The sequence below is a fragment of the Penicillium canescens genome (assembly GCF_028828765.1).
Source record: "Penicillium canescens strain IBT 15451 chromosome Unknown utg000003l_segment0_segment0, whole genome shotgun sequence".
NCBI lineage: Eukaryota > Fungi > Ascomycota > Eurotiomycetes > Eurotiales > Aspergillaceae > Penicillium > Penicillium canescens.
Window position 1 is genome coordinate 5,212,685 of NW_026703965.1, and position 14,758 is coordinate 5,227,442.

At 46.9% G+C, this 14,758-nt stretch overlaps 2 protein-coding genes across 2 annotated transcripts; both read left to right on the top strand.

Annotated features, from left to right (window-relative positions):
* Positions 1-1,269: 1,269 nt before the first annotated feature.
* On the top strand, positions 1,270-1,936 carry N7446_005242 (uncharacterized protein; the record flags this gene model as incomplete). Its single annotated transcript, XM_058513990.1, has 2 exons — positions 1,270-1,483; positions 1,533-1,936. 2 exons carry the CDS (start codon positions 1,270-1,272, stop codon positions 1,934-1,936), a joined length of 618 nt encoding a protein of 205 aa, XP_058375319.1.
* An 11,947-nt stretch (positions 1,937-13,883) lies between these two features.
* Positions 13,884-14,093, top strand: N7446_005243 (uncharacterized protein; the record flags this gene model as incomplete). Its single annotated transcript, XM_058513991.1, has 1 exon — positions 13,884-14,093. One exon carries the CDS (start codon positions 13,884-13,886, stop codon positions 14,091-14,093), a length of 210 nt encoding a protein of 69 aa, XP_058375320.1.
* Between the last annotated feature and the right edge of the window lie 665 nt (positions 14,094-14,758).

A 14,758-nucleotide genomic window follows, 5' to 3' on the forward strand; every position in this document is an offset into this window, starting at 1 on the left:
TATCAATTCCTTCTAGATCGTCTGCCCACCAAGTCTGATGTAGTAATTGGTATCCTTTGTTGCATTGTTTACAATACCAAAGGTGTAATAATTCGCGATCTGGCAGGATTCGAACAAATTTTTCGCCGTCGGAACAAGGTCGTCGCACTTAACGACAACTTGTTCGGTGTTCTGAAGGCTGACGTCAGCTAATATGCGTAAAAAGGAATATTGGTTATCGTACGTAATTGCAAAAGAATAGACCAGACTGATTCAGGTAAGAAACCCGAGAGCAACTGTTTGAATCTGCAACACACATTTTTTCCCCTTCATCTCGAAGATGCTGAATGTTTTCTGCAGTGGGACCTACGTATGCGATTCCATGCGTAAAGTCACATTCTAGTAGAGACTGAACGGAGTAAGCAAATCATCCATAAGGGGAGTTGACTGAATAAGATACGTCTCGTTTTTTGGAGGCAAACCCTTTTGGAAGGGCCGGTGCCGGGAAGCTTGGGGATTCTAAAATCTGTTCTTTCCTTTTAGTGTCACAATCATAGCCTAATGTTCTACACTGATACCTCTCTTGCAAGCACGCCGTTTTGGGTGCTGTTCGGCTGAAGTGTTGGACTCCCGACCTATGGCAAATCATTAATAAATACATTCGTCTCCATTAAAGTGTCACTAACTGCTTTCAATAGAAGCACGCAGAATATGAGAAGGTTATGTGAAAGGTTCATAATGACGGAGAAGCTTGCGAACACGCTTACACGGGGATCTCTGGTAGATTTTATAAGACTTTGGTGTCTGTAAGGTTATTTCTAGTACTATGCTAGGATAAGGTCTCCTAGATTGAAATCTGATAGCAGAGGTGCAAAGAAACGGAGGTTGGTCGACCTAAATTTCCATGGTATGTTTCTGAGGGTATCCAGGTTACATTCTAGGGCTTATTTTGATGGTCTAGAGTCGTCGCGGTGGTCACCTCATAAAAGGCAGCACCATCTACAAAGGAAGATAAAGAGAAACAACAGCCCAGCACTCAACAAAATAGCCTTGTAACACGAGGGCCACAGTCTCCGCATCTCTCTTATTCATTTTTTGGTCTTGACCGGATTAGCGGATTTTGGGGTCTTGTGTGCAAACACCGGGGCTTCTGATGGTAGCTAGGCCGTAAGAGAAATAGTGGCAATTAGGTTAACTTATAAGAAGACTTGAATACCTCCAGTATTTGACGTTTGACGTTGAAAGTGAAGACCCAATACCATTCCAATATTCAACAATAACACTTTGGACATGTATGGTCGCCTTTTACTTATGGCATGCGCTACTATAGCAAGTGCGAAATTCCACATCAATGAGTTCGCTGAAAAAACTTGCGATCTGCTCGATATCTGGAATCGGAACGCCAACACCAGCAGCTCAGTCCAATACACCCAGGACAATAAAGTGCACTCATCCTTACTGTCCAATGACTGCCAAGGCGAGCTTAAGTCAGTCCTAGTAAAATGTGAGTATGCGTTCCATGCAACAAGAAGTATCATCTCTAATAATACCAGGTTTAGACAGTTCAGGCCTCAAATGCAACGACATAATCCTCTCGACTGCTAACGAACCGCCCGCGTATAAATCTATACCTGGAGGCCCTTTGGCGAAGAGATTACAATCGGATCAATCGCACTCTGAGAGCTGTCCATACGCTGTGTACGACTTTCCTATCGCAATGAGCCCAGAAATTGCTAGCAGTCCGAGCACCACCTCCGGTACATTGGACTTGACCGAGTTGATGACTTCAACAATCGTTGGCGAAACAACCCTTGGCCCTGGTGGCAAGTCAAGTACTATGTATACACTTGCAACGGGTTTAATTGGGAGCTTAGAATCGTTCAGCAGCTATAGCCAGACCCGTGGTACAGTGGAAGCTATGCAAACAGTAACTGGTCGTATTTGCCTGATCAAGTAAGATTCTTTGTTTTGACAAGACAAGTCCAGATATATTAACTACAACATTATCAGGGAATCGGAATATTACGCAGCCGGCAAAGGCGGCAAATGTAGGTGCTCTGACGGCGAGACAGTTGATTATTCCGTGGGTGCATGCGAGATTGAATTTTGAAACGTAGTCTATTCTAGTACGTGTTTACTTGAAATTAGATTTAACCCAAATTTTCATTATTTCTCCGAATGCTCCGCTACTGAAAGCGTTGTAGGAACTGTTTACTTTTGTGTGACCAGGCGTGTTCCTTGGAACTACGTAGCTTATAGCGGCAACTACCGCCAGTGCCATGGAGAGCTTCCACTAGTTACTTTGCTGTGATAAAATTATATCATGACGCGTCTTAAGGTGGATCCAGGAGCCTATTTACTGCGCGTGCAATTGTATCGTCGGACCCCATTAAAGTAGAAAACACTTCGTAAACTTCCACACCAATCGAACAGATTTTACCATACTTCTCTTCAGTAACCGGTAGAGAATTACGGGACCTACTAGAAATGAAGCCAATCGCTCGCATAAAGTCAAGAAAGAAAAATTCCGAATCTCCTTTATAGGTCTCTCGAAATCATGTCGGGCTTGCACAGTGTAGGATATTATCGAGTTCACGCTTCTCGGTTTCGTCTACGTCTGGCAAGATGGACAGTGTATATATGATACGGAGGAGCTAGGCCCCATAACGGAAGAACCAAAGCAAGCAGCAGGAATATTGTCTATGGTTGATTATTTAGGGAGCTGAATGGGTCTTGTGATATGAGGCTGGTGCAGATCAGGCACTAAGCCGCACCATCGGAACCGATCCCGAGGTGTCTATACAAAGAACCAAGTTGGTTGTAAATCCACTTAGACTTTGTGGTGTATATATAGCCTCATGTTTCCCTCTCAATAAAATAATTAATTATTCCTGTGAACTACAACATGGTCAAATGTTCGCCGAGAGTAGCTGCGCTAAAATCATCTTACGGCACGAGAGCCGCCAACTGAACAGAAGCAAATCAACGAAAATGAAGAATACATGCAAAGCTAGGAAGCGGAGGCAAATGCCTTTCAAGGACAGATCTTAGCTTCCTGAAACGATTTCTCGTTTGAGTAATGATCCCCAGCACCACGAAGAGGTGTCTGTCCAATTGCTGGAGGTAGGTGTAAGCCACCAGGTGATTGTGCCAGGTAGCAGCGACGAGCCGTGCAGGCTGTCACGCTGGAAGACAGGATCACCGGTGGAGTGTGCCAGGTAGCAGCGACGAACCGTGCAGGTTGTCACGCTGGAAGACAGGATCACCTGTTGATTGTGCCAGGTAGCAGCGACGAACCGTACAGGCTGTCACGCTGGAAGACAGGATCACCGGTGGAGTGTGCCAGGTAGCAGCGACGAACCGTACAGGCTGTCACGCTGGAAGACAGGATCACCGGTGGAGTGTGCCAGGTAGCAGCGACGAACCGTGCAGGTTGTCACGCTGGAAGACAGGATCACCGGTGGAGTGTGCCAGGTAGCAGCGACGAACCGTACAGGCTGTCACGCTGGAAGACAGGATCACCGGTGGAGTGTGCCAGGTAGCAGCGACGAACCGTACAGGCTGTCACGCTGGAAGACAGGATCACCGGTGGAGTGTGCCAGGTAGCAGCGACGAACCGTACAGGCTGTCACGCTGGAAGACAGGATCACCGGTGGAGTGTGCCAGGTAGCAGCGACGAACCGTACAGGCTGTCACGCTGGAAGACAGGATCACCGGTGGAGTGTGCCAGGTAGCAGCGACGAACCGTACAGGCTGTCACGCTGGAAGACAGGATCACCGGTGGAGTGTGCCAGGTAGCAGCGACGAGCCGTACAGGCTGTCACGCTGGAAGGCACAATCACCCTTTTATATCCATGTTCCTGTACGGGAGGGCTTTGGCTTTTATGTTCTTCGGACTGCGAACCTCAACAAAGACCATCTATCCAGTAAGTTTAGCACAGCATCCATTTGATAAACCAGGCAAATCTTTCTGCGGAGGCTTTAATTTGCTCGTCCATTGGAAATTGGCGGGGTGGACTACGCTGGGGCAAGGTGGTTGGCGTTTCTGGCATAGGTTGATTTTCGCCCCAATCTCACCAGGGTGGAGTTAGACCGTTCAGTTGTTTACTTTCCTGATTCCACCACACGACCGTCTCTATTTTATTATTCTATTACAAGCTTACATCTTCTTTTACCCGAGCTCTTTGCAGAGGCATGCTTATTTGCGTACCAGTTCAAAATCTTTGGGGTCTCTTTAATTTGAGGGTTCCGGAACGTCCGTCCCTTTCTTTACTTAAATGTGGGGGCGAGCTTTATTCATATGTCATTTTCCTAATATTTCATATCCACCAATAATATTCATACGAGCTTGCGAATGTTTAAAAATGTGGCGAAAAGGACCGTCTGGAGATTGCCCAACCTGGTGCTCATCGCTCCTTAAACTCCTTCTTAACCGTTTGTTGTTGACCATCTATTGTTGACCATCTGTTGTTGACCGTCTGTTGTTGACCGTCTGTTGTTGACCGTCTGTTGTTGACCGTCTGTGTTGAATATCACGGTCACTGAAATAGTCACGGGGGCCGGGACCACATGCATACATATATACCTGTCTACCAACCTTGTATCTAACATATAACAACACACAATCAACTCCCCTCAATAACATGAACACTGAAGCATCACTTATCAATCAACAGGTTATGAGCCCGGCACTGCTCACCTCAAATTGAAGATCGCTTCTTACTCCTAAGTTTCCCCATCAAGTGATAGCTTCATCTATTGACTGAATTGAAATTGCTCATTTAGTACTTCAACGAAGAGGACCTTTCCAACGACAAAGAGAAAAATGAATTGTGCGGACTCGTCTTACGAATCCTGACAAAAATCACACTGCTATATTTTTGTGAAACTAATCATAGTCAACAGTTACGTTTCACAACAGACAACAGACGTATCACATTACACCGACAGATAAAATAATCTGTTCTCTATAAAATGCTGAGATGCTAATTTTCCCTAAAAACCCCTGATCTTCTCAAAAGGGGGACAATCCGCTATTCTAACTTATGAAAAGAAAGCGTGGACCATATAACCAATGGACTGACAAGGAGCTCAATTTGGTGTGCTATCTTCGATGCATCCGCTGTTGGCACTTTTCAAAAATCCGAAAGGCGAATTTCCACTGCTTTTCCAACACGCAGTCGGCGCGGCCTATAGGCATTTAACTCCGGAAGAGCGAACGCGCCGGGCGCTCGCTGCTGTGCCCGTCATTGCCGACTCCCGGCGCACCACAAGACGCAACTCTCCAAGTCAAACGCAGCCGGTATTCTCCAATCCGGAACAGGGACCGAGTTACCTCAACTCAACAAACTCCGAGACTGGACTTACACCGTCGACCTCAATAGCAATACCTCAAATGGGTACAATCTCCGACCAAACAAACCAACATCTTTCGCAGAGCGAAAGCCACAATATATGGTCGACCGCGTCCATTTTCCTCACTTCTTCGAATCGTATAGCAATCATCTCAAGCCATAAGACCTACCAGACAGTGAATACTTTCCTCCGTCGCATACAACTACACCAACCTCCTCGGAGTATTCCCACTCCGTCAACTCTATTCAACCAAGCGAGGCCTCGAGCCTAGAGCTATTTGGTCTGGAGCCTCGATCTCCTGAACTATCGAACTATACGCCTTCTGTCCACTTGATCCGCTCGAGTGACGCGTCAAATACCTAATCCTTCAGCATCGAAGAATCCTGATTTTCCTCAGCATGGACTTGAATAAATGCGAACAGATAGGCTTGAGCTCATTCTACAATGCCACACCGACCCTTGGTAATGCCAACGACTGGTCTTAGTGGAACCAGAATGTCAAGAAGTTTCTTCGAATCTCCCCTGTGACTAGATGGAACGATCCCACCTTTGGAAAATAGGAGGAAGCACAGCAGTGGTCCCACCGCCAAACATTTCCCTCGTCAATGATCCGCGGCAAAGTTGACCCACAATGCGGCTCAGCGGATAATCGCCTTCGGAATCACTCGAGTACAATCACTGATCAAAGCCGTCAAAGAAAACTTCAAGCCGGAAGGTTCGGGAACATATGTGAATCTTCAGAGGAGGTACATGTCACTTACCCGAGCCAAATGTGAGAGTGCACAAGCCCTCGGGGCCGAGATCAGACAGATCCATGCCGAGAGACTTGTACTCGACTCCGCATGTGTCACTTCTGAAATTGAACGAACCTTCTTTTTCCTCCCTGCCTTAGGTCCAGAATATGAGAGCCTCCACGACCATGTCACTAGGCAAATGGACATTGAATGATAGAGATGAGGACGGAAATATCACTAAGGCAGCCCCTACATTCGACTACATTGAGAACAAGGCCATTGAAGAGGAACATAGGAAAGGACAGCTGGGCAATCATTCCGCAGATACAAATGCGATTCCTGCCTTCACAATCAGCCAAAACCTAGGAGACAAGAAAGTCATACCGTCTTCAGATGGGAAAACGTGCCGAATCGAGATCAACAATGTCCCATGTCCCTTTCTGTGTTTTCTGTCGCAGACCCTATCACAGGGAGTCCGGGTGCTTCAAGAAGAATCCCCACCTGAGGGGCCAAGAAAACCAAGAAAACGAGAGAAAGATGCGCAGATCAAGACCCAACGATGCATACACGGACCTTCGTAAGCCATCTAAGAGACGGGCTAGCACGAAGACGACCATTCAGAAGGACCGAGGGACCCCAATAAGACCGACTTTCTTGGCGACACAAGTTCCGAGAGAAGATACCAATGCAGCTTTTGGAGCGGAAGTCGAAGGAAATGTTGCCACCTTTGACTATATTCCCAGTATGACGACCACAAAACCTCTCTCAATCAGTGACACCTGGATCGTGGACAGTGGGGGTGCTCAGTACGTCTGTAGCAATACTTTGAAATTCGTCAAGATGGACAAATATGATGGTCCGCCGTTGAGAAGCGTTGATACCTCAACAGCCCATTCCGGCATAGGAGTGGCAAATATCCTGTGCAATGTACGAGGAAGAAAGAAATGGCTCGTTCTAGATGATGTCCTGTTCGTCCCGACCGCACATGCCAATCTCATATCTGTGTTACAGCTTCTCAATCGGGGGGCAAAGATCGATTTCTCAAGCAATAGCGTCATTATTCGGAACAAATCAGATGGGAAAAATCTGTTTACTGCGAACCAATTCCATGGAGTCTACGCACTCGACCTATGGGCGAAATTTGTTTTTCCAGCCTACTACGTCAGCTCGCAATCGTCACCCTGGCACAACAGGCTCGCTCACATGAGCGGTGCGAATATACAACGACTCAAAAAGCAGGCCCACGAAATTCGGGATAACGCGCCACGCCAACCTTGCAACCCATGCCTTCAGGGAAGAATGATTGAAATCCCCCATCGTGGTTCAGAAGCATGCAAAAGATCCAAATACGCCACGGAGCTCCTTCATATCGATGTTGCAGGACCATTTGAAGAGGGCCTTGATGGCGTCGCTACTGGCTAACCGTCGTTAAGGACTATACTGGTTGGGTTGGGGTCGTCCCCATACCACAACGGCAAAGAATACGTTGTTGAGTCCTTGCGGCACTTCTTAGACCATAATGAACGCCCAGAGCGCAAATGCCGGCGAATTCGTCTTGACCATATCCCCGAACAAGTGGGAGAAGAAATGATATTTACCCTCTTCTCAAGGGCAATCCAAGCCGAAGTCACAGGCGTCGACCAACACCAACAGAATGAGGTGGCGGAAAGAGCCCACAGGACAATTTACGATCGAGTCGGACCAATGCTCGCCAGGCGAAACTACCCAATTTTGGCCGGAGATTGCGCGAACTGCGGCCTTCCTCTCGAATCGATCACTTTCATCCAAACGCAACATGACTCTGTACCAAGCTTGGTATGGTGACAAGCCTGACCTATCACGGCTGAGAGTTATAGGATCCAGGGGAGAGTATCTAATTCCGCTCAAACAAAGAAAGAAGTTGACGGGACCAAGAACAAGGCCATGTCTACTGCTGGGATACGAAGGAAATACGAACTGCCGCATCCTGCTAGGAGACGGCAGAACAATTGGTACGCCAAATGCAGAATTTTATGAAGTCCTCATCACTCCTCCCACGCAGACCGGAGAAGACGTAGGAGCCAAACAGCAGAGCTTCCCTGGGGCAACGGCTGCTGCCGCAGGGGGGAGTGAGACGGTGGGACTAATATACCAACCGTCGGCCAGTACGCGACATGCATCCGTGCCAGCCTCGGGACGTCAAATCTCCCTGGCGCCACAAGGGCAAATACAGCCTGGATCAAGGGACGACATAGTGCAAGTGCATCTGCCTCAGTCGAGTGATAATAACTCGCAGCCCGCCGTTGCTGGACAAGGAGATATAACCTTTTCGCCTACACGGAGTGACGATACCTTCAGACCCTTATCACCTCCTTCACAGGATTCACCAGCAACAAGGAGATGCTCAGCAAGGGCGAATCCCAGATTGGCTAGATTGTTCCGAGCTACGGGAGGGTGGCGCAAAACGCATAGTGCAACAAGCCTCACTGGAACGCCACCCAGAACTCAAGCTCGTGACACATAAACGTTTCAAGACACACCTGGTGATGACCAAGAAGAACTCGTATTGATGAATATCCCTGACAAGAATGTCATTCCGACCTTCCTGACCGTAGCAGCGGAAGAGATAGAACCCTTTGAACCAAAGTCCCTTCGACAGGCCAAGAACGATCCACGCTGGCTTGAATGGGAAAAAGGAATGAGCGAAGAGCTAAAATCACTCAAACAAAACAAAACTTGGGAAATGGTTGAGCCTCCCAAGGATCGCCGAGTTCTGAGCGGGAAGTGGATCTTCAAGCTCAAAAGAGGACCAGGCGGAGAAATCGTTCGCTACAAGTGCAGATGGGTAGTCAGAGGTTTCACCCAAGAAGGTGTCGATTATGGTCAGACATTTGCTTCCGTGGTCAAACCAACGAGTTACAAAGCCCTGTTCGCAATTGCCGCAGCCCTGGATCTCGAGATCGAACAAATGAATGTCAAAACAGCGTTCTTATACGGCGAGGTAGACCATGAGATCTATGTTGAACAGCCGCATCACACTACAGACGGCACATCGAGGGTCTGCAAGCTTCGAAAGGCACTCTACGGTCTGAAGCAAGCACCTCGTATCTGGTATCAGACGCTTACCAATTTCCTTCGGGACCTTGGCTTCGAGCCCATCAACGCCGATCTCAGTATCTTTGTTCGGAGCAGCATGTACATCGCAGTATACGTGGACGACCTCTTGATCATCGAACCAAGCATTGCAGAGATAAAGAATATCAAGAGGAGCCTCAGAAATCGTTTTCATATGACAGATCTTGGCCCCTGCAGCTACTACCTCGGCATGACCATCCGGCGAGATCGGCAGAACAGAATCCTCTATCTCAGCCAAAAGGCTTACGTGCACAAAGTCCTTCAACAATTCGGAATGTTAGACTGTGCACAAGTCAGCACGCCTATAGACACTTCACCTCTACCAGAAAGCGGTCCTGAATACATCTGCCCGTCGAATGTAAAGAACGAGTACCAGCGTGTGATCGGATCGCTGATGTATATCATGCTTGGGACTAGAGGCGATATCGCATACGCTGTCTCGGCGGCAAGCAGACACTTGGCAAATCCTGGTCCACAACATATGAAGCTCGCCCGCCGAATCCTTCGATATCTCAAAGGCACCAAATCCCTCAGTCTTGCGTATAAAGGTCAGCTCCACATGCTCCGTGGCTTCACGGATGCACATTGGGCTGGGTGTCACCAGACAAGACGGTCGACGGCAGGGTATCTTTTCAACGTTGGAATTGGAGCAATCAGCTGGCAATCAAAGCGCCAGAACATTGTTGCCCTGTCTACCTGCGAGGCCGAATTCATGGGCCAGACGCAAGCAACCAAGGAAGCCATCTGGCTGAGAAGACTCCTCCACGAGCTGAACATGGGCCAGGGAAAACGCGCAACGATCATCTGCGGCGACAACCAGGGAGCCATTGCGCTGGCCTCAAACCCTCAATATCATTCGCGTACAAAGCATATGGAAATCCAGCGAAAGTGGCAAGGAGAAGTCCAAGACGCCAAGACAGTGGAGCTCAAGTATATCCCCACGTCAGAACAGATAGCGGATGGCTTCACGAAGCCCCTGGCACGAGATAGATTTGAATGGTTTCGAAAAGGCCTCGGCATTGAATAATAGCCCGGTCAGACACGAGCCTTCATACCGAAAAGGAAAAAGTAAAACCGGGCATGCAGGCACCCTTTCCTTCCTTTTTACCACTGGTTTTGGGAGGTTTTAATGGGGCTTGGCAACCGTGATGAAGGATCGCTGATATCCTTCTGACGAAGGAGATTAGCGAGTGGGAGTGTTGAAATTATTATTATTATTATTATTGATTATTTAACGTCGCCGGCAGGTCACTTGGCAGGTGACCCACTACCTCCCGAGGGGTAACTGGACGTGCTACCTAAGCGAGGATTTACTACAACTAGCTAACTAGCTCAACTAAATACACGCTGGAAAGCAGCAAAATTGAGCACTACGTGCTGAGAAAGGGTTAAAGAAGCGCCAGGCACTATCCTGGCCTGGGCTCCTGGGGGTGGACTGACTACCCGCGGATGGGAGAGGGTGCCGGCCTCTCCCATCTGGGCAGAGGTGAAGACTGTTGCGCTATGCGGCGCATGTTTGTGCCCGATTTGGGCAGATGTCCTTGAAAAAGAACGTTTCTTGCACGAAACGGCCGAATTCCTCGGCCCCAGCAGCTGTGCTCAGTATCCAGTTTATCATTGCAGATGGGCTGGCCTTTCGGCCTTTCCATCGATCCTTCCAGCGTTTCCTCGCAGGCGGGCAGAAGAAGAAGTGGAAAGTGAATTACGTTATCCCGGTTGCTGAGATAATAATGAGGCTGGGATCACGTGCATACATATATACCTGTTCACCAGCCTACTTGTATCTTAGACAACATGCAACACAACACATAATCAACTCCCCTCAATAACATGAACACTGAAGCATCACTTATCAATCAACACGTCTGTTGTTGACCGTCTGTTGTTGACCGTCTGTTGTTGACCGTACCTTTGCTTACCGTTTCTTTGTCTTGTCGATTTACAGTGTAACTCTAATAAGCTCTGCGCGTAGACCGACCACCAATCTAGTTAACATATAGTGATGTCTCTTCCTTATAATACCTTTATTCCGACCTACGTTCATGGCAGTATCTCGAGCTAATAACTAGGACAGAAAGAGCTATTTTTCACGAGTGGAATGGCTTCGACACCACTGTATAATTTTTCATTGACTGTGCTATAAAACGTTGGCAGCTTAGAAGAGATTCTTTGAATAGTGTGCTTCATTGTCCTACATATTGGATATATGAGGTCGGAAACATAATATAAATCTGTTTGGTTCTTCCTTGGACAAAAGAAAATGGAGATTGCAATGTATCTTTTGTATTGGGCGACATTGGGAAAAGACTGGGCCCCCTACTTTCGCTATTTATCAGGTTGGTCTTGAAATCCATTTATTTGCCAAATAAGCTCCGATCTTCAACAACTCCACGTTTTCTTCCATCATTAATTTTTCTTTGAGTTCTCCAGGAACAAGATGCAATAACATGGGTAGCGTTCGAATCATGCGGTTGTACTTTGGGTGCGCAGTCGCTAACTCATGTAAGAACACTTCTCCGTCGCTAAAAAAATCACTATGATCTTTGAGATGATTCCTGAGCAGGACCAACTGTGTTTTACATAGCTGCTCAGTTATCTTTAGAGCGCTGCGGTAAGTAATTGGACCCAATTTCATAGCCTTGGACAGGGCTCTATTTTTGAATGGGGCTGAGATAATAGATCGACTGGATTTCAAGCTGTGGGGAACAAATGGGGGCTTTCGCACTCTGTTTCGCTTGCAGGAATTCTTCGTGCTTTTTTCACTAGTGCGATGCAGTGCTGATTCATGTTCCTTATTAGGGTAAACAGCGCGCTTAGGCTGGCATCCTGGAATTGTTGTTTCTAGATAATTATGCTTCGAGGAGTCGCTGGCTTCCAATGAAACGTCGGGACTGCCGACGTCATTTGTCTCTTCGGGCGATTCACGTGGAGTTCGCAAACCACAGGATGTTAAGTCTAATTCAGTTGGCACGACAGAAGGCAGAAACATAGAATGGTATTCATTCTCTTTATTCTTTGTTTGAATAGGATCCATGATATGAGACTTGCTCGCAGCTGTAGAAGGTGGCTTCCTTAAAGGTGTTCCATTGAAAGGTTTGGAGGAAAAGTGCCAAAGAGAAGGAACAGAAACTACTCTGCCATTTATAGGTTCTTGGATAGAAGATAAGATATCTGAGTCATTACAAATACTAAGTCGAAAGAAAACCGGGCTCCACAAGGAAGTAATCGCGATTGGGGAATCCAGGTAAGTCCCATGTCAAATAAGAATCAAGGCTGAGAAATAAGAATGATGCCTCACCTTTCGCCTGGGTAATGCGATAATATATGATGGTCGTTTGTCACTTTGCAAGCGGTTCAGCAGGAAATGAACGTTGTGCTCACCGCCGATCGTTCTTCGGTATTTCTTGTTTAATCATATAAAACTAATTTGAGGGGATCAAGTATCAGCCCTACCTGTCTTATAGCTCCATCACATTTGTATAATACTGAGGCGCCGGAGACCACTTCAAGTTCAACCAGACAGGATTTGTTGATGAAAGCATCCTCTGAGGGGATGAAACAATGTAATATGTTGAAAATTATATAAAGCGAGCTATATTCACGTAAAGGGTAGCCAGCTGGAGCTACCGCCGACACTGCATATCGCCAAATCCAGCTTCTGGAGGAGACCATGAGGCGGGCATTTTCAGGAAGTGCCCAGTGCCCAGTGCCACAGGATTTATTATCATCAAGTTCGCAAACGGCCTCATCCATCCTGGCTTAAAAGGAACTTGTTTATGCTTGCACAGGTAGCAAAGGAATTAATATTTTAAAGAGATGTGGTACGACTCATGGATATATATTCTCAATCTGAAGATTGAAAGTGATATGAACTAGAGTCTCGTACGAAGCCTTCTACAGTTACATATGAAGGTGGAGGAAATGGAGTGCACAGGCAGAGGACTCAATAAAACTACAAGGCACATGCGCCATTTGAGGGACCGTATTCCGTGGTCAGCTGGTGGGATAGCGGACAAGAGAGACATGGAATGCTCCCGATAATTTGGAGACCGATTTGGAGTAGGAAGAGACATTTCATGCAGAACAAAGCAAATGTGGCAGAAGAATAGTATATCAAGGCTACGATTATCAGCTTATTCGAAGCATCTTGGGCGGAATAACCATTCTGAGCACCCAATGTCATAAATTGTAAAGTGAGCTCACAGTGCCACTCCCTCGTCCTGTCCTGTTCTCTACCAAATATGTATTTAATCATATATCCATTCGCCTAACCACATGTAATTCCTAGCATAACACGCTCAGGAGAGACTTCGTTTTCTCGTAGGACATCGGATCAATTGAAAGCGTACTGTATCACTCAGGCTCTGATATAACTTTCGAAAAGCTCTGTACTTTGATAACTGCAACCGCAAGCTTAATTATATTTTCTATAAGTTAGTTTGTGTCATATTTTGTTGTCTAGCCTTTGTTTACCTGCAGCTATTCACGAGACAAATTAAGAAGCCAATAAACTCCGTTCTATTTCACTGATAACTCGCGCCAGCTTTGAATCATGAATATGCAGAAAATCGTGATATTTCCAAAGTTTCCGGCGCATCCGGGAATGTGACAGCAAGATTGTCTGATTTCGGTTGAATAAGTAAACCTCTGCCTTTACTGAACCCGCCAATCTGTCGAAAGCAAAATTGGTGTAAATATAAAATGATCGCAAAGAGCAAAGTAGCACCGGAAATGCTTCCCAATATTATTCCTACAACATGGCTCGACAAGGCTCGAGATGCGCGAGAATTGTCCATCGTCAATTCTGCTACTGCAGTCTTCGTGGCAATCGTCGGCATCGTGTTGGTTTCATCCACAAGCTGGCTTTTGGTGACGGTACTGGACGTGCTAAAGTCTAAGTCGTCGGATTGACTCGTGTTTTGCCTTGTTTGTGTAGGCTGAGAATGACGAGAGAATTCAATCAACTGCGCAGAATTTTCCAAATTACCGACTTCTGTTGGCTTCGACCGAGACACAGCATATAGAGTCCCCCGTGGAGTATCTCCATCGAAGTAACCCACTGAAGTTTGGTCAGGAAGGGTTTGAAAGTCTCTTATTGAAGATAAAGAGTTAATCAAAGTAGCTTGGGACGGCTGGTATGAAGTGGTTCGGCCTGAGAAAATATGAAGACCAAATTCAATTATTCCTGTGGTATCATGATTAGAACCAACTGACGGCCCTGTATATTGTAATAGATCCGGGCCACCGGTGGCTGCTTTCGCGATGTCAGCGTCAAATAAACTGTTGAAAGCCAATGTGGAGCGAGAGTTCTGTGAATCTTGAATTATTATCCCGCTGCTCCCTAGCTCATCGTCAACCTTGGAATATCCGGTCACACAGTTGATCGTTTCTCTGGTAGTGGTGCGAGTTTCTATGGCTGTCTCCGATAAACTTGTTTGAAGCGGCGAGGTCCATCTTTGGGCTATTGGGCTTGAATCTAACATAGTCCATTGTCGAATGCTTGTAACTGTGGGAGCGTGAACTTCTGATGTTGCAACTGTACGAGACGATGCTCGCACTGATTGGCTGTAGCAGAT